This window comes from Carassius auratus, chromosome 48 (assembly GCF_003368295.1).
Source record: "Carassius auratus strain Wakin chromosome 48, ASM336829v1, whole genome shotgun sequence".
Lineage (NCBI taxonomy): Eukaryota > Metazoa > Chordata > Actinopteri > Cypriniformes > Cyprinidae > Carassius > Carassius auratus.
This window is the reverse complement of record NC_039290.1, coordinates 6,886,170-6,909,187: the sequence shown is the minus strand read 5'-3', so window position 1 is coordinate 6,909,187 and position 23,018 is coordinate 6,886,170. Positions and strand designations below refer to the sequence as shown.

General features: G+C 31.6%; 1 protein-coding gene and 1 long non-coding RNA gene across 2 annotated transcripts; both read right to left on the bottom strand.

Annotated features, from left to right (window-relative positions):
• Positions 1-6,529: 6,529 nt before the first annotated feature.
• Positions 6,530-14,395, bottom strand: LOC113065671 (uncharacterized). Its single transcript, XR_003279063.1, has 4 exons — positions 14,328-14,395; positions 11,447-11,485; positions 10,343-10,464; positions 6,530-8,756 (listed from the first exon to the last, which is right to left on the bottom strand). It is a non-coding gene; the product is annotated as an uncharacterized LOC113065671 (long non-coding RNA).
• A 2-nt stretch (positions 14,396-14,397) lies between these two features.
• Positions 14,398-22,693, bottom strand: LOC113065670 (tropomyosin-1, isoforms 33/34-like; the record flags this gene model as incomplete). Its single annotated transcript, XM_026237116.1, has 9 exons — positions 22,562-22,693; positions 22,233-22,290; positions 21,638-21,713; positions 20,690-21,018; positions 18,387-19,307; positions 16,554-16,700; positions 15,790-15,849; positions 14,723-14,758; positions 14,398-14,514 (listed from the first exon to the last, which is right to left on the bottom strand). Coding segments are annotated over exons 2-9 (1,725 nt in total), but the record flags the coding sequence as incomplete, so codon positions are not given.
• Positions 22,694-23,018: the final 325 nt, after the last annotated feature.

Here is a 23,018-nt window from a genome sequence, read left to right as displayed (position 1 = left end):
TTAATTTTGGTTCAATTTTGAGTAATGTTGTGTTTTTTAATTTTTTATAGAACTATACTACGTATATTTATACTTATTACATATACAATATACTATTTAATAAGTGCAAGAATGTACAGTCAGGTGGTCATTACCAGATCATCCTCATCAGGGTGTATTTTTTTGATAATGACCGACTCACTGTAGATTATATAGACGATGATTCACATTATCACAGTGTTGTGTGGTCGGTTACACAGACTGAGAGATATTAACGAGTTCTGATCTCATCTCTTTCTCTATAAGATACTTTTAAAATTCACAGCAAACATATTCATCAGGTGTAAATATTGACATAAGATTTGAAACCACTGCATACTATCTTAATCTAAACTGAGAGGATTCTTAACTACATGTCCTTTTTATGACTTGAATGACTGTATGCATCTGTTTATGTTTGTAAAGTGAAGATATTATAGCAAACTGATCTGAATTGTCTTTCACCTGGATTATTTTCCACAGACCAGTGTGGAATCAGCACATGTGACTGACTGGGAGGCCTCCCGCTCACTTCCTATTGTTCTGACATCACAAAGGCTTTGGAACGCCATTATTAAGTCTGCCATGACACAAGCCTGTTAAAGACCTTTTGTAGATCCAGACTGAGGGGAGAGTTATTTTTTTCTTTTTGTGCAATGTTTTACACAGAACATTATTATCTGAAATATTTTAGAATAATTTATATACGATTATAGTTTTGGTTAATATTTATTTTATTGTTACATGTTACATATACATATATTATAATTTTGTTTTCACTTGATTTTTAGTTAAGTCACCATAGTTTATAGAGCTTTATACAGAATAGATTTATTCAAAGCAGCTCTAATGAGCCATTAATGCCTTCAGCAGGTGCCTTCCTTTCAGTTAAGGTTGTAGTTATTTTTGTGGTGTGTTTTGTCATTTTTATTAATTTTTTATAGCCGACATAGTTTGTCTTTCATTTTGAAATTTATTTTTATTCTAGTCAGTTAAGATACAGTATTTTAGTTAAACTAAACAAAGATAAGAAATGTTGCTAGCTGAAATAATTGTTTCATTATATTATATTATATTATATTATATTATATTATATTATATTATATTATATTATATTATATTATATTATATTATATTATATTATATTATATTATATTATATTATTTCAGTTTTTTTATTTATCTTTATATATATATATATATATATATATATATATATATATAATTTTAGTAATTTTATATTTAATTATTTGCTAATATAATATTTATTTTTATATATAAAATTATATATATATATATATTTATGTTTATGTTTATTATTATTATTATTATTATTATTATTATTATTATTATTTTTTTATTAACTTTTTAATTTTAGTTAACCATTATAATCTGATTCTTATCTACTCTGAATTAAGCTTTCGTGATGTTGTTATGAATAGATGACATCAAACTCTCATCATTAGTGAGTGTGTTTGTTTGAGCGGCTCAGATTAGCTTCTCTGAGGAAATGACAGGTTTGTTGAGTTAAGTTCATTTCAACACATTTCTCCTGGATCCTCCTCAATCCAATCCTGACCATCCAGTCCAACGAGATAAGTTTCCTTTGTGTTCCTCTGATAGTTGCACTTCAAGCTATAGTTTTGCAGGGGTAATAAATGGCAGCGTCCCGAGCGTTAGCTGGGAGGGGGTTGTGTTGTTCCCCTGGGGATAATATCAAGCCAAATGGCCAGTCAGCCAATAATGATGGAGAGAAGTAGGGCAGAAGGCATCAGCACAATGTTTGGAGAAAGGAAAGCTTTTACATTACAACTTTTAGACGATGCTACACAAAAATAAATCACTGCTAAAAAGAGTGACGCAAACATACATTTACTGAAAATGCACCAAAATTATATATATATATATATATATATATATATATATATATATATATATATATATATATATATATATATATATATATATATATATATATACATATATATATATATATATATATATATATATATATATATATATATATAAAATAGTTAATTAAAATCATTAAAAACTCTCTTCACTTGAAATAAAATAAACATTAACTGAAATAAAACAAAACCAAAACTGTAAATGTTACGGGTGCTGATATAACAGCACAGCTGACAGAATAAAATGGAGTTCATTAAGAGTGTGTATTGTGTGTGTGTGTGTGTGTGTGTGTGTGTGTGTGTGAGTGTGTATTGAGCTGACGGCACACACGTGTGATGCTCTGAGTGGATTGTGAAGTTTGCTGAAGCCTGGTTTTGTCTCGATGTGTCAGGAGCAGCTGACTTCATTGTTCTACACAAATGTGTTTCTTCCATTAATGCAAAGATAGATATGGGAGATTATTATGGTCTGCCATGTTTGCTATGATTCATATTTCATACTAAACATGAGGGATGTGGAAAAAAAAACAAGTATATATATATATATATATATATATATAAGCACATGTAAAAATAATTAAAGACTTTTCACTTGTAAACGGCGAATACATTGGAGGGGGGACAAGAATATCATGAAGATTTTGGAGTAAAATAAAATAAAATAATCTAGCTGTAAATCTTTTATTTTTATAGCAAATAATCTGTAATTTGATTCATTTTTAGAGCAATATTATTTTTATATCATTTTGTGTTTTTTTGTGTGTGTGTGTGGTGTTATTATTATTGATTTTAAGGGTATAAACCATCGTTTAAGTTACAAACAAATAGTAAAAAATTTTTTTAAAGACATTATAGCTCTTATTCTTTTAATTTTATAGAAATATTATTAATATTAATGCTAAGTTATTATCCTTAATCATTATTGATTTTATTTGTTTAAACCATTGTTTGAAAAAAAAAAAAACCCATGCTAAAATAATAAAATAAAATAAATTATAAGCAAATAATTTAAAACTGTTGCTTAAATGATAAATAAATTACATTTGATATTAATTACTTCCTGCTGTTCTTCTTGGCAAAAGGAAATACATTTAATAAAAAAAAACAAAAACAAAAACACCTCTACTCCTAACATAAACCACGATTTATTGATTTGTTTTATTAATAAATTTACATGTATTTATTCATACATTTACAATAATAATAACAACAACAATAATAATAATAATAATAACAATTTATATTATATATGTATAACCAATTATAAACTAATTGATAATTGACTATTTATAATATAATTGATACTTTTTTATACATTTAATTAATTTGTTTTATTTTTATTTTTTGGTTAGTTATGGGGCTCGCTGAAAAGAAGAAAATTTAATAAAGACTGGCAAACCATCAGATCATATTTACCATCAAGTTGAATCTCTCTAAAAATCATCTTATGTAAAGCAAGCATTCAGTCTTTGGTTTCTATTTTGCCAAGGTAAACAAATAGATTTTGAAGGTGGTGGGGTTTTCCAGTGAAGACTCTGGGCAGGTTAGTGCTCTTTTGTCCTGCAAACGCCCCACTGAGAGTGAATATCTTGGATCTTTTGAGATGGAAACACAAGGCTTGTGTCCGTGATGTGACACAGCTTTCAGCCTCACTGAGTACGCTTCACACCTCATCCTGCTGACGACGACGCTTTTGAAGAATTGAGTTTTTGTGAGGGTGGATTCTACTGAAATCTACTCCCCGTACGCAAAGTGACAGAAGTCTGGAAAACACCTTTGAAAATAACTTCCTGTTCAGAATAGAGTTTCCCCAGTGGTGGACTTTGAGAAATGAAAAATATGTCTGTAAAGTGAAATGATCTGCCTGCACAAGAAATAATTCAACCGGATGTGCTGCTTATCGATCAACACCATTATCATAACTAATCATGTATATCAAAAACTAGATTGAAATAAAATAAAAAGGTTAAAGAGGGTTGTTGGAAAGTTTTAGCTTTGTTTCAGTTCCTTTTAAAGGAAAGCAAACGACACAGTATGATGTGTGTAATGTGGATGAAACTGTTAGAAGATTAAATATGCTGCTCGGGGAGTTTTAAGCCACACTGTCTTTTCTTTTTGATTCATTTTAAAGATAAATGCTAAATAATATCCATCAGAATGTGAGTAAAAATGAACATATCTCTGGTTTGGTGTTGAAGAAGGAGTAACAGAGACTTACACATGGAGCTGTGAGAGTATTCAAGAAAAAAGAAAGAAAAAAGAGGTTAGAAAACATGGTCTAATGTGAAATCTGAGTCCTGGAGAAACACCAGCTGAGGGTCACTGTTGTAGAGACACCTTGTGGTAGAGCAAGGCTTTTTACCAGATGCTTTTTTATCTCAAATAAAATAAAATATAATGAAAAAGTGATGAAGAAGAAGAATATTTCTTTATTGAAAATATATGCATATGTTAGAACTAAAGAGTTAATAAAGAGTTTGATCAATTAAATGCATCATTATCAACTAAATAAAAAAAATATGCATAAGTTAAATAAGCGATAATAAGCAGTTTACACACACACACACACACACACACACACACGCACACACACACACACACACACACATATATTTCAGTAGCATCAGAGCACTGGGTGTCTTTATTAGGCAAACATAACCACAGCTGATTCACAGATAAACCACACACTCTGATTTCAGTGATTTTATATTCTTTCTCTCTTATCATTATTATTATTTATATTTTGTGGACATATAATCTAACAGTTTGCTTTGTGCATTCAGTTTAACAACATACAGTTCAAGAGTGTAAACGTCATCATTGTGCTTGTGTGTTTTAAACACTTCTGCTTCCTTGTTCTTACTCCGCACATGTATTAAATGCACATCCTTGAAGGCGTACCGTTTTCTTGCATTTAACTTCTCAGGCAGTATCAATATTATGACTTATTTCAGACGAGGGCAAAATTATGACAACTGTGGTTACACATATATTTCATTGTTTGACATGTCCCTAACATCGCTAAAAAACTCTACACCCTTGCTCACTATTATGACTATCTTTCATCTGAGTCTCAAAAGTGACCAGGTTGGGTAAATGATGGCACATGGTTCATTTCGTGGTGAGCTGTGTCTTTAATGGTCTTTAGCAGGCCTCATGCTCATTTGTGTAAGGTTAGTGTTACATCTCTTTTAGAGAAGCGTCTGTGACCGTTATGAGAGCGGTCATGAGTCTGCAGGACCTCTCTCTGTCAGCAGCTCTCTTTAATATACAAAAAGTTCAAGATAGCACACTAACAAATCGTCCTCAAGCACTACCACTAATGCAGGAACACTATAACAGAACGACATTTTCTTCCCAAGAACGCACATATCTGTCTGAGAGTGTGTATGTGTCTAAATGTTTCACATTAGAATGATTTCTGAAGGATCATGTGACTCTGAAGACTGGAGGAATGATGCTGAAAATACAGGAATGAATTACATTTTAAAATATACTACAATCTGTAAAAACTGTAAGTGTGTTTTTTACTGTATTTTTAATCAAATAAATGCAGCCTTGGTGAGCAGAAGAGTATTCTTTCAGACACATACCAACCCCAAATTCTTGGGTTTATAAATATATAAGTGCGCTTTGGAGAAATCAGATAACTGTGGAAGAATAATGAAGAGTTAAGATTCTGGGAAGGTCTCAGCCCCCTGAGGCTCTTGAATCTGATCCAGACTCTGATCTTTCTGTCTGTCGGCTGTGACCCACATTAGTGCTGACAGGGGTCCTCCAGCAAACCCCTCTCCAGCCCCAAACCCGTGATCCCACACACACACACACACACACACACACACACAGCTGGGAAAGTGCGTATGCGTGGGAAAACACCAGCATGCAGCAGCACACTGCATTCTCAATAATGCATTTTTGTAGGGCTGCACGATTATGAACAAATCATAATTGTTGATTATTCTCTTGAAATTTTCATTGCGATTACTAGTAACGATTATCACAATTTATTTTGCATGATGTTTGCAATGTTGTTTGAAGCAACTGCATGTCATATTTTATATGTAAACTACCAAGCTGAAAACACTAGCTGAAAAAAACGTTTTACTGCTTTTCTGTAGTATCAAACAAATGTCAATTATGCAATTGTGGCTTCCGCTACTGTAAAAGTAAACTATTATATATGTGTGTGTGTGTGTGTGTGTGTGTGTTGCAAACAGAGAAGCTCAGTGCTCAATATACCAGAAATATAATAAAAAAGCAGATAGCAAAAATATTTCAAAACTTATTTCAGAAACTTATTTTTTTTTAAAAAAAACAACAACTTTCTAATAGAGTATTCAACATTTAGGCTGAATAAAGTTTTTCTTTAAATGTGATATGTGAATGTCTTTTATTAACCTAAAGTATAATAGAGGGTAAAATATAGCCTATTTAAATATGCCTAAATAGCTAATATTAAAATAAAATAAAAATAAAGGTTAAATAAATATATTAGTAGATTTGTTTTTTCTTTGCATAGTGGTTTTACACCTTTTTTTTCAGAAAATGTAGAAATCAATTTATATATATATTTCTTCATAGTTTTAAATACAGAATGAGTCATTTTACAGAGGAGAGAAATTATTATTTTATTTTTATACATTGGTTAAATAGAGAAATATGCAACAAAGAAGATACAGACAGTATAAGATTCATGCATATAGTCTGAATTCTGAATATGGCCCTTCTACTCTTTACAAATGTAGAGAAAATTAGGAAGAAAATCATAAAGTAAATGCGACTGCAGAGTTGAATGTACATTGTATATGGCCTAACTGTATACCACAAATTTATCTCAAACTGTACTGTTCATAAAAATAAGAAATACAATAAAATATTTAACTAGATTAATTTCTTTTTAGTCTCCCCTGATCAGAACCGGACGGCCAAGCAAATAACAAGACAATAATTGCAATGTGGTTTAGTTAGTAAGTCATGATTAATAAATAAATAAATCTTCTAAGTGGAAATGAAAACAAAGTGTAGGTTTTTTTTTTGTTGAAAACTTAAATGACCAAGTAAGTTGTTATAATATACGGTGCTCAGTTTGATTGACATTATGTTAAATAAACTATTTTGATTTCTATGGTGATTCAGAAGTTTTGCGCTTTAAGTGGAATTCAAGTTGGCTTTGTAGGTTTCAGTGATTGAAATAAGCAGACAACAGGTCATTGTTTTCAGATCAGATAGTGTATGATTACATAAATAATTTCTTTTCACATGTAAACATGCATGATGTTTGCTTTGTCCAGGTGAAAATGCAATGCTTTTAATGCATAATGCATGTGAATTGCAATGCAATACGACAATAGTGTTAGTTCAGTTAACATATTTGACATTTTATCATGCACAGAAAAGGGAGTTTATCTGAAATGCAGGATTGCATTTTCACTTTCACTTTTCCATCTCATGCCACAACACACAACTCTGACACGGTTCTCTGCAGGAAAACAAACAAGTTCCTCCCTCCAGTCGAAAACACATGTGGCACTTGCTTAACAGTGTATATCATTACACTTGCTTCTGCTCTCACTAAATGCATGGGGATTATTATTTGATAGTTACTTCAAATTTGGGCCTCGTAAATCAGCATAATACCTCCCATCTATGGCAAATATGTTCTTATGCGCAATGGTTTTGGCAGAGATGAGCGATCAAAACAAAGGTGGGGTTTTATTTGGCCTTCTCGGGTGCCGCAGGCTCCGTTTGCACTCCGGCATCAGAATGGCGTTTTTGTGAGACACACCAACGCATAACGCAACATTAGAGATCCTAACTTAGCAAGAAAGTGTGTGTTTTTTACCACTCGTCCATAATGGTGTCTGAAGCAAAACCCTTTGCAACCCACCTGACAACTGGGCTTTTATTTACTAAAGCGAATCCAGAGCAACTTTGGACAATTTCTGTGCTTTATTATCTGCGCTAATTTAGTTGTCATGTTTTTTTTTCTGAGAAAACTGACAGGGACGATCCCACTTGAAATAACAATAATTGGGGACAATTATATTCATATTACATGACAAAAAAAAATAGTTTATTTATGGAGAAGTTATACATTGCAACAAAGATTAGAATTACATATTTAGATAATTAAATTTAATGCAATATTATTAGATTCCATGCAATAAAAAAAATGTACATGCAATATATTTGCGCCCAATTTAATTAAATATTATCACTTTTTTTTTAAATCAGCATTTATTAAAATTCAAATAAACTGATGTGGAATTAATTTAATAATCTAGATAGGTTGGCAATTGATGCCATATGGTGTTCACACCCTGTGAATGTTGATTTTTGTATTGTAATTATTGCCGATTAATCGCATCCAAAATAAAGTTTTTGTTTACATAATAAAACACTTGTTTGGATGCAATTAATCATTTCATCACCTCACAGATCACTGTTTTAAGATTAATAGCCAGCAATATCAAAATACTCCGGATGGTTAGACATCGGACAGAATTACGAAATGTTTCTCGACAGCATTTAACCGGAAAACTACATACAGCTGAAGAGTTAAACTACACAGATTGCAAATGCTCACAGGTTTGAGTGGGATCCCTAGCCCTGGAGAATCTCTGCGTTTCTACTTAGCCAGGTTTTTGAAGAACAGCTGGAAGGAGTTCCTCTTCTCCAGCTTGTGGGGCATGTTTGGGGAGGCGTTCTCTGTGCTTTCGGCTGATTTGTTGTCCGGGGTCGCTTGCGGTGACTCTTCTTTGGCCTTCGCAGGTGGAGCAGCTTCTGCCGCAGGAGGAGCAGCTGGAGTCTCCTTCTTGGGCTCTGGTGCCTTATGTTGATAGAAATAAATGGGGCTTAATGAGATGAATATTTTATTCTTGTGCACATTATATTTTATATCTTGTACACTTTTGTTAAAAAATTTGAGGTTAGTAACGTTTAAAAAAAAAAAAACATAGAAATTAATGCTTTTATTTAGCATTTAAAATTATCAAAATAGATGGTATTACAATTAATAATGTAATGTAATATAAAAATTGATCAGAGAATCCTCACAAACTATAACAGCAGCACAGCTGTTTGCAACTTAAAGGGTTAGTTCACCCAATAATCAAAATTATGATTAAAATTATATAAACTAACCCTTTAATAATTAAACAATTCTAATATTTAAAGATTTAGTTTGAGCAGCATATTAAATGATTTCAGTTGTTATAAATTTCACAATATTACTGTAAGGTTGAGCATAAGAGACTTTAAAAAATATTATAAAAACTTTGACTTCAAATTTTGACTTTTGAAAGGTAGTGTATATATTATATACTGTATTATCTTATATTATTTTTAATAAAAATGTATAACATTTATAAAACAACACACACACACACACATAAACTTTTAATATATCAATATATTAAGGAAGTCACACACACACAAAATTAAAGTACAATAAATTAACACAAATCTCAAATAAAATGGCACTAAATTAGAAAAGAAAGAAAGAAAGTTTCAAAGAAAAAGAAAGAAAGAAAGAAAGAAAGAAAAGGAAGGACGTTTGAAATAAGTGTCAAAGAAAAAGAAAGGAAGAAAGAAAGAAAGAAAGAAAGTTTCAAAGAAAAAGAAAGAAAGAAATAAAGAAAGATAGAAAGAAAAAGAAAAGGAAGTTTGAAATAAAGTTTCAAAGAAAAAGAAAGGAAGAAAGAAAGAAAGAAAGAAAGAAAGAAAGGGAATTTTGAAAAAGTTTCAAATAAAAAGAAAAGAAAGAAAGAAAAGGAAGGAAGTTTGAAATAGTTTCAAAGAAAAGAAAGAAAGAAAGAAAGAAAGAAAGAAAGAAAGAAAGAAAGAAAGAAAGAAAAGGAATTTTGAAAAAGTTTCAAATGAAAAGAAAAGAAAGAAAGAAAAGAGAAAGAAAGAACGAAAGACAGAAAGAAAGAAAGAAAGAAAGAAAGAAAGAAAGAAAGAAAGAAAGAAAAGGAAGGAAATTTGAAGGAGGAAAGAAAAGGGAGTTTAAAATAAAGATAGAAAAGGAAGGAAGTGTGAAATAAAGTTTCAAAGAAAGAAAGAAAAAAGGAAGTTTGAAAGTTTGACAGTTTGAAAGAAATAATAAAGAGAAAGAAAAAGAATGTCATATGAAAGTAAAGGATTTTAGTGTAATTTATTTATTCAGAAAACAGTCTATATTCCACTACTGAAATATTAATGTGATTAATAACTGTGCCACTGACCCTGTGTGTGTTTTGACTCTATTGCACTTGTAGTGTGAGAGTACAGACACACACACACACACACACACACACACAGCTGGTGAGTGTATAAAGGGCCTGGTAAAGATGCTGGACGCTGCTCACCTGACCGAGCAGGACCTCAAAGCACGCAGAAACACATCTGATACACTCACACTCATCTGGGCTTTACCTTGGGTTTAAACATGCTTCCAAAGTGGATTTCTTCTCTGGTTTCTTCTCCTCTGGTTTTGGTGCTGGAGGATCTTCAGGTTTTGCAGCGGCCTCGAGAGTGCTGCTCTTAGACGCGTCGACCTGATGTGTCAGAGAAAGATCAGAGAAGACTCTGTGTGAGATATACACAGAACAGTGATTGACTGAAGAAGACGCTCAGTCTCTCTTTCCCTCTCCTTTGCTCTAGTTTGCAACCCTGTTAACAAAATTAATTGTTAAGTTGCATGTAAACCCATATGGCATAAATATTTGCTATATATATGTTGCAAAGATCAATGAAATATATTTTTAAAATATAAAATATATTTCGTTTTTTATTTCATATATTTATATATTTCTAAAATATATTTCTAAATTTATTTGGAGCAAGAAAATACATTTCCAGTCTCACAGAAGTCTACATTTAGGCTAAATACAAAGGTGGATGGTCTTCTAGAGTTTAAAAAGAAAATGTTTATTATTTATTAATAATGTTTAATATTTTATATATATTGCAATATTGCATTTTTTGGAGCGTTTTAAATTATTTTGCTCGCTGATTTTTATTCAAATGTTTTAAATGTTTGCATGTGTTAACAGATTCAGCTTTTCTTCAAATGTAAATGCATTTTTAACATGCAAAAAATATATAAAACATGCAAAAAATGGCCAATATCTTGGTTAAAAATATATTTACGTTTAGATTTTTTAAAATATTTAAAAATATAATTGAATATATGTTACAAGTAAAATAAACCCATAAACTTGTTTGAATGGTTCATCTTTATGAAAACAATCAAAACCATAATTTGTGTGAAAATTTACACTCCACCAAGGTTCGGACACTGTCACATAATTAAAATATTTGATAGATATTAACAAAAAATTAAAAGACAAATGATCATGCTACGTTAGAGTATAGTTCATCCGATATATCTTCAGTAATGCAACACTGTTTTATAACCTGTTCATAGAAAGTGCCATGCACAGAAGTGTAAATAGTAGATGAATGGTTTTATTCAGGAAGACAGTCCCACCACCGTGAAGCCCACAAAGAGACAATCGATCAGCTGAATGTATTTACCTGCACCTCAACCGGCTTTTTCTCTTCCACCACAACAGGCTGCAGGCAAGCACATATTGGCATTAAATTTTGCAATAATCTACAATTCCTACGGCACTTTACGCTGGCCATTTATTCTAGCAGGGACAAATACTAAGTCACCGGTTACACAAAGCCTTTACAAGAGCCTCCAGTCGCTGAATAAATCTGATGTCAGTTATGAATCGGTGAGTCACATGGTTTGTCTGGCAGCTGTGATGTCATGATATCACCATAATGGACCTTCACTGATTCATTCATTATTTCCAATGAGTTTTCCACTAATTAAATAAATGCTACATGGTATAATGCCTTTGTGTGAAAACACTGCAAAGACTGGGTAGAAATATGTAATCTGATTCTGCAGTAAATGCTGCTCCACATAAACTGTGAGTTTAAATGCAACATGCATAAAAAATCTTCCCAAACTCGTAATGACAATGGTTTATAAATACGTTGTTAACGAAAGAAATGCATTTCAAAAGAAACATTTCTCTGCTGTTTTCCACCAAAATAAAAGCCCTATGGTTTAACATTGGAAAGCAAACAAAAAAAACAACAACAAAAAAAAGGTAACACTTTAGTATAGGTTCCAATTCACACTAATAACTAGTTGCTTATTAGCATGTCTATTATTAGCATATTGGTTGTTTATTAGTGCTTATAAAGTACATATAATGCATGACATCCATAATCCTACCCAATACCCTAAACTTAACAACTACTTATAAACTATTAATAAGCAGCAGATAAGGGGTTAATTGAGGCAAAAGTCATAGTTAATGGTTAGTTAATAGTGAGAATTGGACCCTAAAATAAAGTGTGACCAAAAAAAACATAAATAGTAGTACTGCTTAGGGTTTATAATGCTTTTGAATGCTTGAAATTCAATGTAGTGTATTTTACTTATTAACTTCACTTTTTAGATGAAATAAGCCTAATTGCTTTCGCCGTTTATATGAAACGAGAACAACTCGTGTGTGGCTGTGGTGTAATCTGTCAGTCTTTTTTGAAGGGAGATAAAAACATATCGGGAGGTTCCTGCTTCAGTCAGTGTTGCCACCAATGCCCTCCAAATTCAAGATAAGGGTGCAGGGTTGCCCCAGCTCAGTAAACTAAATCTAAGAAGGCTGTCGTTATTAAGTTAAATGTAAACATGAATGAAGATGTTGACTGTGGCATTACATTTTGATCTGCTGACGGTTTTTTTTTTTTTTTTTTAGCGCTGAGCATTAGAACCAGTCACATGTTTTTTATTTCTATTGAAAAAAAAAATGGTTTATAGGCTGAAATGGGGAAATTATAATTTTATAACTCTTTTTGTTGTGGTGAAAACCGGTCTCTGAACTGTACATCCTGCTTTTCTGCAGTCATTTCACAGTTTAATATGCTACCATAGACATTGCCCTGCCCCCCTTATACAATATTCATTTTATTTGTTTTAAAATGATCTTAAAAGCCTTACATTTGAGGGTAACACTTAAGTATAGGGTCCAATTCACACTAATAACTAGTTTCTTATTAGCATGTCTATTATTAACATATTGGCTGTTTATTAGTGCTTATAAAGTACATATAATGCATGACATCCATAATCCTACCCAATACCCTAAACTTAACAACTACCTTATAAACTATTAATAAGCAGCAAATAAGGAGTCATAGTTAATGGTTAGTTAATAGTGAGAATTGGACCCTAAAATAAAGTGTGACCGATTTGGGTTAAAAAATCCTACAGATACCCTGTATTACAATATCAAGAGCGATCAAAAAATAATGATTATCTCATAATATTGCAGCGCTATCCTATGATAAAATCTTTCTTTTTTTAATTATATATTTTATGTTGGCTATTTAGATTATGCAATGTTATATGCAATTCAGACAGGTAATACATTCTGAACCATAAAAGTGCTGAAAAAGCTTGAAAATGCACATTTTAATCAATACTTCTTTTAATAATAATTATTATTATTATTTACGTTAAAATATTAAATTCTATGTTACAATTCAATGGTGTTATAATTATTATATATATATATATATATTACTGATTTGTTTAATTTTAAATTTTATTATTAATAATAATAATAATAATAAAAATAATAATAATAATAATAATAATAATAATGAAGATAATAACAGCAATAATAATAACACTTTACAATTCAATAATATAGTGATATTTCTTTACAAAGTTTTTGGTAATACTTTAGAATAAGGTTCCATTAGTTAATGTTAGTTAACTATTTTAGTTAATGATCTAAACAAGAACAATTTTTCTACAGCATTTATTAATCTTAGTTTATGTTAATTTCAACATTTACTAATGCATTATTCAGATCAAAAGTTGTGCTTGTTAACATTAGTGAATTAGTGCACTGTGAATAACATGAACTAACAATGAATAACTGTATTTTCATTAACTGACATTAACAAAGATGAATAAATACAGTAATAGGTGTATTGTTCATTGTTTGTTTATGTTAATTAATGAATTAACTAACATTACCTAATGAACCATTAGTTGTTACCTAAAGTGTTTTAATTTTTTTAATAATTTGATTTAATAATAATAATAATAATAATAATAAACAATTACAATAATATAAATGTATTATTATTATATACAAGGAATAAATATAATTATGAAATACTTTACAATTCAATAGTAATATAGCGACTTCTTTATAGATGTAGTTTAGAGTAAATTTTTTTATCATTTGATTAAATAATAATATAATTGCAATTGGTTGTGTTTCCTTAATTTGTTGAGGATGCTTTAATTAATTAATGTGTTTATTTATTTAAATGAAGTTGTATTAATGTGCTTTATTGTTGCTGCTGTCAGGTTTGAGCTTACCTTTGAACGGAAGAGTTTGCCTAATGCACTGTCTTTAGTTTTGCTCTTGGCAGATCCCTCTGCTTTTTGTTGCAGCTGCCGCGGCTGCTTTTGTTGCAGACGTGTCCTCTTTCTTCACCGCCGGCTCTGCTTTGCTTTCCATCTTAGGTGGCGCTGGGGGAGGAGGAGGGGGTGCCTTGGGTGCTTCCTGTACCTCAGAAAAGAGTGCAGTTTGTTTCATTTCAATCACAAAACAGCAGGCGAGTATACTTTTTTTAATTATTATTCTATAATGCTTTATTGTCAACTAATCACACCTCAAAACCAACTTTTTGCTTATGAATGAAATGAAATGATGCAAAAGGTAGAAATATTATAAAAGCAATAAAATATGTAATGCAAATTAAATGGCTCACATTAGTAGATGGTGCTGGTGGGGTCTCTTTCTGTGACTTAAGAACAAACATTAAGACAATAAATACCAAGCATCATCTGTATTTAGGACAATAATCTGACATGTTTTTTGTTTTTTTTTGCAAATAAACCTAAGTCTGAATTATTATATATATATATTTATTTATTTTTTTGTATTTCTTTATGTTTATTTATAAATAATTAAAAATAAAGCATGCTTATGTTAATACATACATAAATCACTCAATCAATCAATAAACAAATAAATACATTGTATTCCTAATTTTTTATTATTTATTCATAAATGTAATGAACTAACCATCCTTAGATGATAAATAAATAATAAATGCATTTTATATTTAATTCATTTATATATACACATTTAAAAATAAAGCTTAGATAGATAAACAATTTAATAAATTAATATATTTTTATATTTATTTATTCATAAATGTATAAAGTATGCTTAAATAAATAATGCATGCTTAAACAAATAAATAAGTAAATACATATAAATTTTATTTGTTCATTCATGCATTTGTAAAAAAAAAAAAAAAAAAAGAAAAAATTTACTTGTTCATAAATGTATAAATAAAGCCTGCAGAGAAAAAAAAAAATATATATATATATATATATATATATTACATTATTTTATATTTATTTATAAATGTATCAATAAAACTGTCTTGAATTAAAGAATGAAGAAACAAACAAATGAATGTACGGACGAATGAAAAAATGAATGAATGAATGAATGAATGAACGAATGAATGAATGGACAAATGAATGAATGAATGAATGAAGCTGAAGCCCTATAGGAGAAAAATGTTCATCCCTATAATAAACATTAAAAGCAATCCTATGCAGAAATAAAAATCTTAAGCAGAAAGTATGAAATAGGTACTGTAGATTGCTATTACTAAAAATTATATTATAAGATAAGAAAATATATAATATAATATAATATAATATAATATAATATAATATATATAATATAATATAATATAATATAATATAATATAATATAATATAATATAATATAATATAATATAATTTAAGGTTTTATTACCTGCTCTTTAGAAGCATCAGGAGTGGCTTTGGCTTCTTTGCTTGTTTTGGTCGGAGTGACCTTCACATGCAGAAAAGAGAACGGAGACACGTAAACATTAGAGTGACTTTGAAACACCATCATATACTGCTCCTTCAGGTACTCCATCTCTCCAAACTGGACCTACTCTAAGACAGAGATATCAAAAAAGCATCTTTTGTGAGGATAAAGCCTGTCTGTCAAATCCAGACACAGTTTAGCCGGGCTTGCTTTGCCACAGGCACACAAAGATCTGGCTGGCAGGAGCCGATCTGAGCATGTTTCTGGTGTTGAGTGAGTCATTGTCCTCTGGAGATGGCGTAGGCCTTCCCGTGCTTTATCACAACCCCAAACGCACAGGCCTCCCTTGTGAGCTCACATTATGCAGCAAACAAAAGCCTGCCACAGTTTGACACGTCCAGAAGATTGATTCAACAGAGTGCCAAACAGAGTTTAACAGATAAAAAAATACAGCAGTGTAACAAATACCTCAAAGATAGAGTAAAAATGCATAATTTTAGTCTGGAACAACAAGTCTAGATAGTTCAGTTATAGACAAATACACACTTGTTATTCTTATAAATGATTTTCTATAAACACTGCATGCTTGTGTTTCTCAATAATATTGAAACTTCTGATTGCTGCTTAGCTTTAAACACCAATGAGGTGCAATTACAACAGAAATGTAGTTTGAAAGAGAATTCGAACAGCATTCGAATCACCCAAAGCAATGAAAATGTACTCACAAATGTTTTGAAAAAGTTCATAACTGTCTTTTCTGCTGCTTTGGCCTCCTCTGACGGGTTATTTTCTTCTGCAGCTTCCACTGGACTGGGTTTGAGAGCTTCAGCCTCCGGCTCCGGCTCTGTGCTGCTCTTTATGTCCACTGGATCCTATAGACAAATCCAGAGAATAAGCCCTTGGGAATGTGTTACAAGCCTTACAGCTGATGTGCAATAGATGCATTGAAATAGAGGCACAATTCCATCCATGCCTCTGCCTACTCCAGCCAGCAGCAACAATCATCCTTTTATTAACGCCTGTTTCCCCCCCTCACTCATTGATATTCAGCAATGTGCTGGATTTAAAGTCTGCATGTGTCTTATATGGCAGTAAAGTGTGTCATATTTAGAATGTACAGTATGTGATTTGCTTGTTATATTTTTGTGAAAAGTTGAACATGTGAAAGGTGTAACTCAACAACATCTGGTTGGTGATGACTGGTGTACAGTAGAGTTACAGTAGCTCTTCGTTAGTTGTTAGATTGCATGCAAATGTTAAAATGCACAAGAAAAGGACAAAAGAAACACTTACCTCTAAGACAGCTAAAGTACTAATGTTTGGAATGAATTAATGAATTAATAAATGAATAAACATTTATTTATTTTTAATGAATTAATTATAAAGACAAAACAAACACATTAAATGTCTGAGAGCGTTAAACTACCAGTCAAATGTTTGGAATAATATTAGAATATATTGTTATAGAAGCCTCTTATGATCAAAAATACAGTAAAACATGAATTTTGTGAAATATTATTACAATGTAATATTGATAAATTGAAGCATATACGATTATTATAAGGTTTTAGATATTATTATTAGTAAGAATGAAAATATGAAATAAATGCTGTTCATTTAAGATTCTACTCATCTACAAAAACTTGAAATATTGTGTTTTTGTTTACATATTAGGCAGCTTTCAATATTTATAATAGGTCCATTATTATTAATAATTAAGGACTAATGATAATTGACAATAATTAAGCACTAAATGTTATTCTGGAGCACAAAAGCAGTCTTAAGTATATTTGTAGCAATAGCCAAAAAATAGATTTTATGGGTCAAAACTATAGATTTTTTCTTTATGCCAAAAATCATTAGGATATTATGTAAAGATCATGCCCCATGAAGATATTTTGCAAATTTGCTACCGTAAATATATAAAAACTTAATTTTTGATTAGAAATATGCATTGCTAAGAACTTCATTTGGACAACTTACAACTTTAAATGCAATTTTCTCAATATTTAGAAATTTTGAGACTCCAGATATTCAAATAGTTTTCCAAATATTGTTCTATCCAAACAAACTATATATTAATGGAAAGCTTATTTATTCAGCTTTTCAGATTTTTTTACTTCTTCAAAATTGACATATAAGACTGATTTTGTTGTCCAGGATCACAAATATGAAATATATTCAAACACAATGTCATTTTAAATTCTAATAATGTTTTACAATATTACTGCTTTTACTGTATTTTGGTTAAAAAAAATAAAATAAGTCTAATAAATGATTTCAAAATCTGTCTGGAAGTGTACATTATACAGAGAGCAAACAATAAACCAACATGCTCAAAAATCATTTACGGGATTTTTTTTAATTATATGAAGTGTCGACGTCACTTTCGGGAACAAAGTAATTGATGTTAATTTTGTGTTAATCAACAAGCATCAAGTGAAATGACAAGCATCTTGAGTAAAGCAGCTGGTGAGTTTCCACGCCGAGTGAATCGCATGCGGTGAGTTTGTCCATGCAGCGGTTTTCTTCTCGAAACATCATCGGTATTAGCTGACCTTATTCAGACATGTGAGCTCATCCGGGCAGAGCTCAACTGTGATGTGAATAGTGCTTTCATCAGCACATACATCGACACTGAGCGGCTTATATGAAGCATCTTCTAAAACTTTAGTGCATGTGGACCTCAGTTGGGAAAGCAATTGAGAAGAATCTTCTGAATACCATTTAGTTCTAGTGAGTGCAGGTTCTTCTAAAAGTCCAGAGGTGTTTAGCAGTCGAGCCGGTTTTTGAATGATCACCCAACTGTCCTCATCTACAGTCATCGATCTATTAACAGCTAAGATGAACTCAGAAGTGGCAGGAACGATTTCTTGTCCGGCAATCAGCGCTGCTTCCACAGATGGTTCTTCTGTAACCACCAATGTCTCCTTGCACATGTTCCCTTGATGTTCCTCTGACTCTTCTGCATCAAGGCTTTCTTGCTCCTGAGTGATGTGGAAGATTTCCTCAACACTGTCTGCAATTTCTTCAGCAACCAGCAATGGCTCTTCAGCTCCAACGACTGGTTCCTCAACATCGACATTGTTCTCACATGCTTGTTTCTTTTCTTCTGACGTTATGCTTTCAACAAGTTGTATGAGTTCTGTGTCTTCTTTCAAGGCCTTTTCGGCATCCTCAGTCTTAGGTTCTTCATCTTCTACAGCCTGGGCATCAACCAATAGTTCCTCTTCAGACTTTAGATGTCCTGTATGTAACTCACTGGCTTTTCTTTTAACTGGCTCTTCAGCTACTTGTTCTTGTGTAGCAGGCCGGTCTGGAAGGATCTCATCTGTGTTTGAGGACTCCAACGGGACGTGCTTTGTCAGAAAACCTAAACTTATGGGTTGTACTGGAATGGAGTCAACCAATTGCAATTTGATCTTCTCCGCGACTTCCTCAAGAATCTCCTTTTGGTCTGCGTTAATTAATACTTTATCCTTTTGTAATGAGAAATAGGTCAGAGTCAAAGTGCATTTATTTGGATTTGTTTTTTACCTGGTAGATGCTCTGTAGAAAACATTCAGGTTAAAACCAGCTAAACGTACTCAAGCATTCTTGGTACTTTAAGATTTTTTTGCATTCCAAATTTTGGTAACACTTTAGTATAAGGTCCAATTCACACTAATAACTAGTTGCTTATTAGCATGTCTATTATTAACATATTGGTTGTTTATTAGTGCTTATAAAGTACTTATAATGCATGACATCCATAATCCTACCCAATACCCTAAACTTAACAACTACCTTATAAACTATTAATAAGCAGCAGATAAGGAGTTAAGTGAGGCAAAAGTCATAATTAATGGTTAGTAAATAGTGAGAATTGGACCCTAAAATAAAGTGTGACCAATAATTTTTAGTCAAATAATGTTTCAGTCCAAACTAACAGCGAAAAAAAAAAACAAAAAACAAATCATAGCTAATTAGCAATATTTGATGTTTAAAATACAGCCATGTTTCACTGTAGACGAGGCCAGGGAAATCAAGTGGCCAGGAAAATAGTTCAACAAAAAATGAAAATTTGCTGAAAAATGTATATATGTTTCTTTGTTTGTTTATCAGAAATGTGGCAATGCATCAGTTTCTCAGCAATGGATGCTCTGCAGTGAATGGGTGCCGTCAGAATGAGAGTCCAAACAGCTGATAAAAACATCACGATAATTCAAAAGTAATCCACACCAATCCAGTCTATAAATCAATGCCTTGTGAAGCAAAAAAAGCTGCATGATTTGTAAGAAACAAATCCATCAAGATGTTTTTAACTTTAAATCATTGCTTTTGGCTAAAATAAAAGTCTTCTATTCATAATCTTCAGTTAAAAAAATCCATCCCATTTCTTCCTCTCACATCAAAATCAACCCACATTTTTAGACTTTTTGGAGTGTTTTGGCTTGTCAACGGTGCTTGATCTGTGCATATTTCTCTCCTGATTCAGATGAGAAAACTTTTACTCTGGAGAAAGCACATATTATCGTATTTTAGCTGGCAACAACAATTTAAAAAAGAAAAAATCTTTTAATAATGTTTTAAGATAAAACATCTTAATGATGGATTTGTTTCTTACAAGACTTCACTTCTTCACAAGACATTAACTGATGGACTGGAGTGATGTGGATTACTTGAGGATTATTGTGATGCTTTTATCAGCTGTTTGGACTCACATTCTGACGGCACCCATTCACTGCAGAGCAGCCATTGCTGAGCAAAAGATGGATTGCTAAATTTCTCAAAATCTGTTCTTCTGATGAAGAAACACACTCCTCTACATCTTGTATGGCCTGAGGAAGTGTAAGTTTAAATTTGTGCAACTTCTACTTACAGGCTTCATGTCGATTTTCAGATCCACTGCTTTGACCGGTGCGTCCACTGAATCGTTGTTTTCTGCTGCAGGTTTCACAGGTTCGCTTTTCTTTTTGAACATTTTACCAATGAAGCTAGACATCTCATCTCCACTGGGCTTTGCAGCTTTTTTGTGTGGTTCAGCATCTGATGATTTAGTTGTTTTTTGCTCAGGGGTCGTTTCCACATGTGTGGGTCCATTGGCTTTGCTGCTGTCTACCTCCTCTTTTTCTGGTGGTTTTGGTTGATTTGTGACAGGGGCTGGTGGGGTTTCACTCTTTTGCTCCACTGCTGCTTCTTTGCTTGTCTCTGGAAATATATATATATATTTTTTTTTTTATTATGAATGCAATGTACAGGGACAAATAATATCTATTGCCTTATCAATATGATAATAGAATTGACCAGTTATAAATCATAATACACACCCACTTCTTCTACACACTCGACATTTTAAAGAACAGTTGAGGTTACAGCCAAAATGACACAAGAGTACAATTATATTCAAGAAGAATGCGTTTGTATACTAGCATACTAGTGTGTTTCTGGCCTTATTTCTATGTGCATTGTACAACTTTCATTCTCTTTTGATATGTGCATGAATAAATGCATGCATAAGCATTCAAGGAAAATGTACTTAAGAGTACATTTTGTTTTAATAAAGGCTTTGTGAAAGTACAAACTAGCATTGCACACCAAATGCAAATTAAACATAGCTCTATCCACCATGCACCTGACTACAACACCCAAAGTTTATACAGAGCTTTGAGTCATGTTCTCGATTGTTGGCTGACTTGCTGAGTTAATCCAAACAATCTACATGCCAGCCAGTTTAGCTTTACTCCTTTATATGCTTACTTTGAAATTATAAAATGAGAGAAATTAAATTACATGTACAGAATAAACGTGGAGTATATCATATACATACCAGGTTCAGTTTCTTCTGGAGCTGCTGCTGCATGTCCATTCAGCTCTCCATTCTGGACTTTTTTCTCAGCATTTGCCTGGTGAATTATACTGGTTAGTTTCATAATCTGTTATTTTACATAAAAAATATGATTATATAAAATTTGCTTATATTTTTGTATTTTCCATGTATTTATTTAACAATTTTACCTAATGTATATATCATTTATAATGCATAATGTATAATAATTTATAATATGTCTTTTCTGAATCAAGATTATAGTCAAATATCTTCCAAAACAAACACATAGCTGCCATAAAATGACTTGCTACATTGATAACATTTGCTATAATCTACGACTAATCTGAACAAAATAGTTTTTTTTTAGAACTACACAGAATACTTGTACTTTTAACAATATAATAATGATATTGCTAAAATGTTTGAAAATTTACTATAGATTTTCTTGTATAATTAACTTATAATATAGATGTTGCTAAATAAAGCTAGGTCGAGATATATATATATATATATATATATATATATATATATATATATATATATATATATATATATATATATATATATTTATATATAAAAGAGGAAAAAAATTCACCTTCTGCCGTTTTTTCGAAGTTGATTGCTCGTTTCCCATGTTCACTTCAAGTCAGCAACTAAATATCGGCATTGACATTGATAATTATTAAACATAAATATGATGAAAATATGTAAAAAAAAGTCTGTTACAAGAGTTACATTTAATCATATCACTAAAAGTCCTAATAAGAAAAAAACAGATCGCTTCAGTCCCATGCACAGATGAAAATTACATTTTCCATTAATATTTCTGACTACTATAAAACTTACAGAAAATTGCATATACAGATTTGATAAAAAATACTGGAATTAATAAAAACTAAATGAATTCAAAGTATTTGTATTTACCTTTCCACTGTCTTCTGCCCCAAACTGACAAATTTTTCGTCTGTGTACAGTTTCCAAAGCTCGATGAAAGCAAGTCTGCTGTGTGTGAGCCCGCGTGTGTACACATATACCTGTCCTAAGAGAGGGTGGGGCTCAAAACGTATTACCTGAAGATACTTGAGAGATAAACTGTGGATGAGACATGGCCTGTAAACCTGTTAGCACTGATGAACTCATGATCGTGTCCTATTGTTTCTCACTGATGAGCTTTTCCACCTAAATACAGAAGATACGATTATCACCCACATCACAGATAAGCATCAGACAGTATCATCCATTGCTTCAGTCACAGCGCCGAAGCAGAGAAAGTGTCAGGCCTGATCTGAGAACAGCTCTCGTTTTGTAGGTGTGGTTGAGCCCAAACAGGATGTGTGTAGAGGATATATAGCACAAGTTTATTTGCGCAGCATGACTCTCA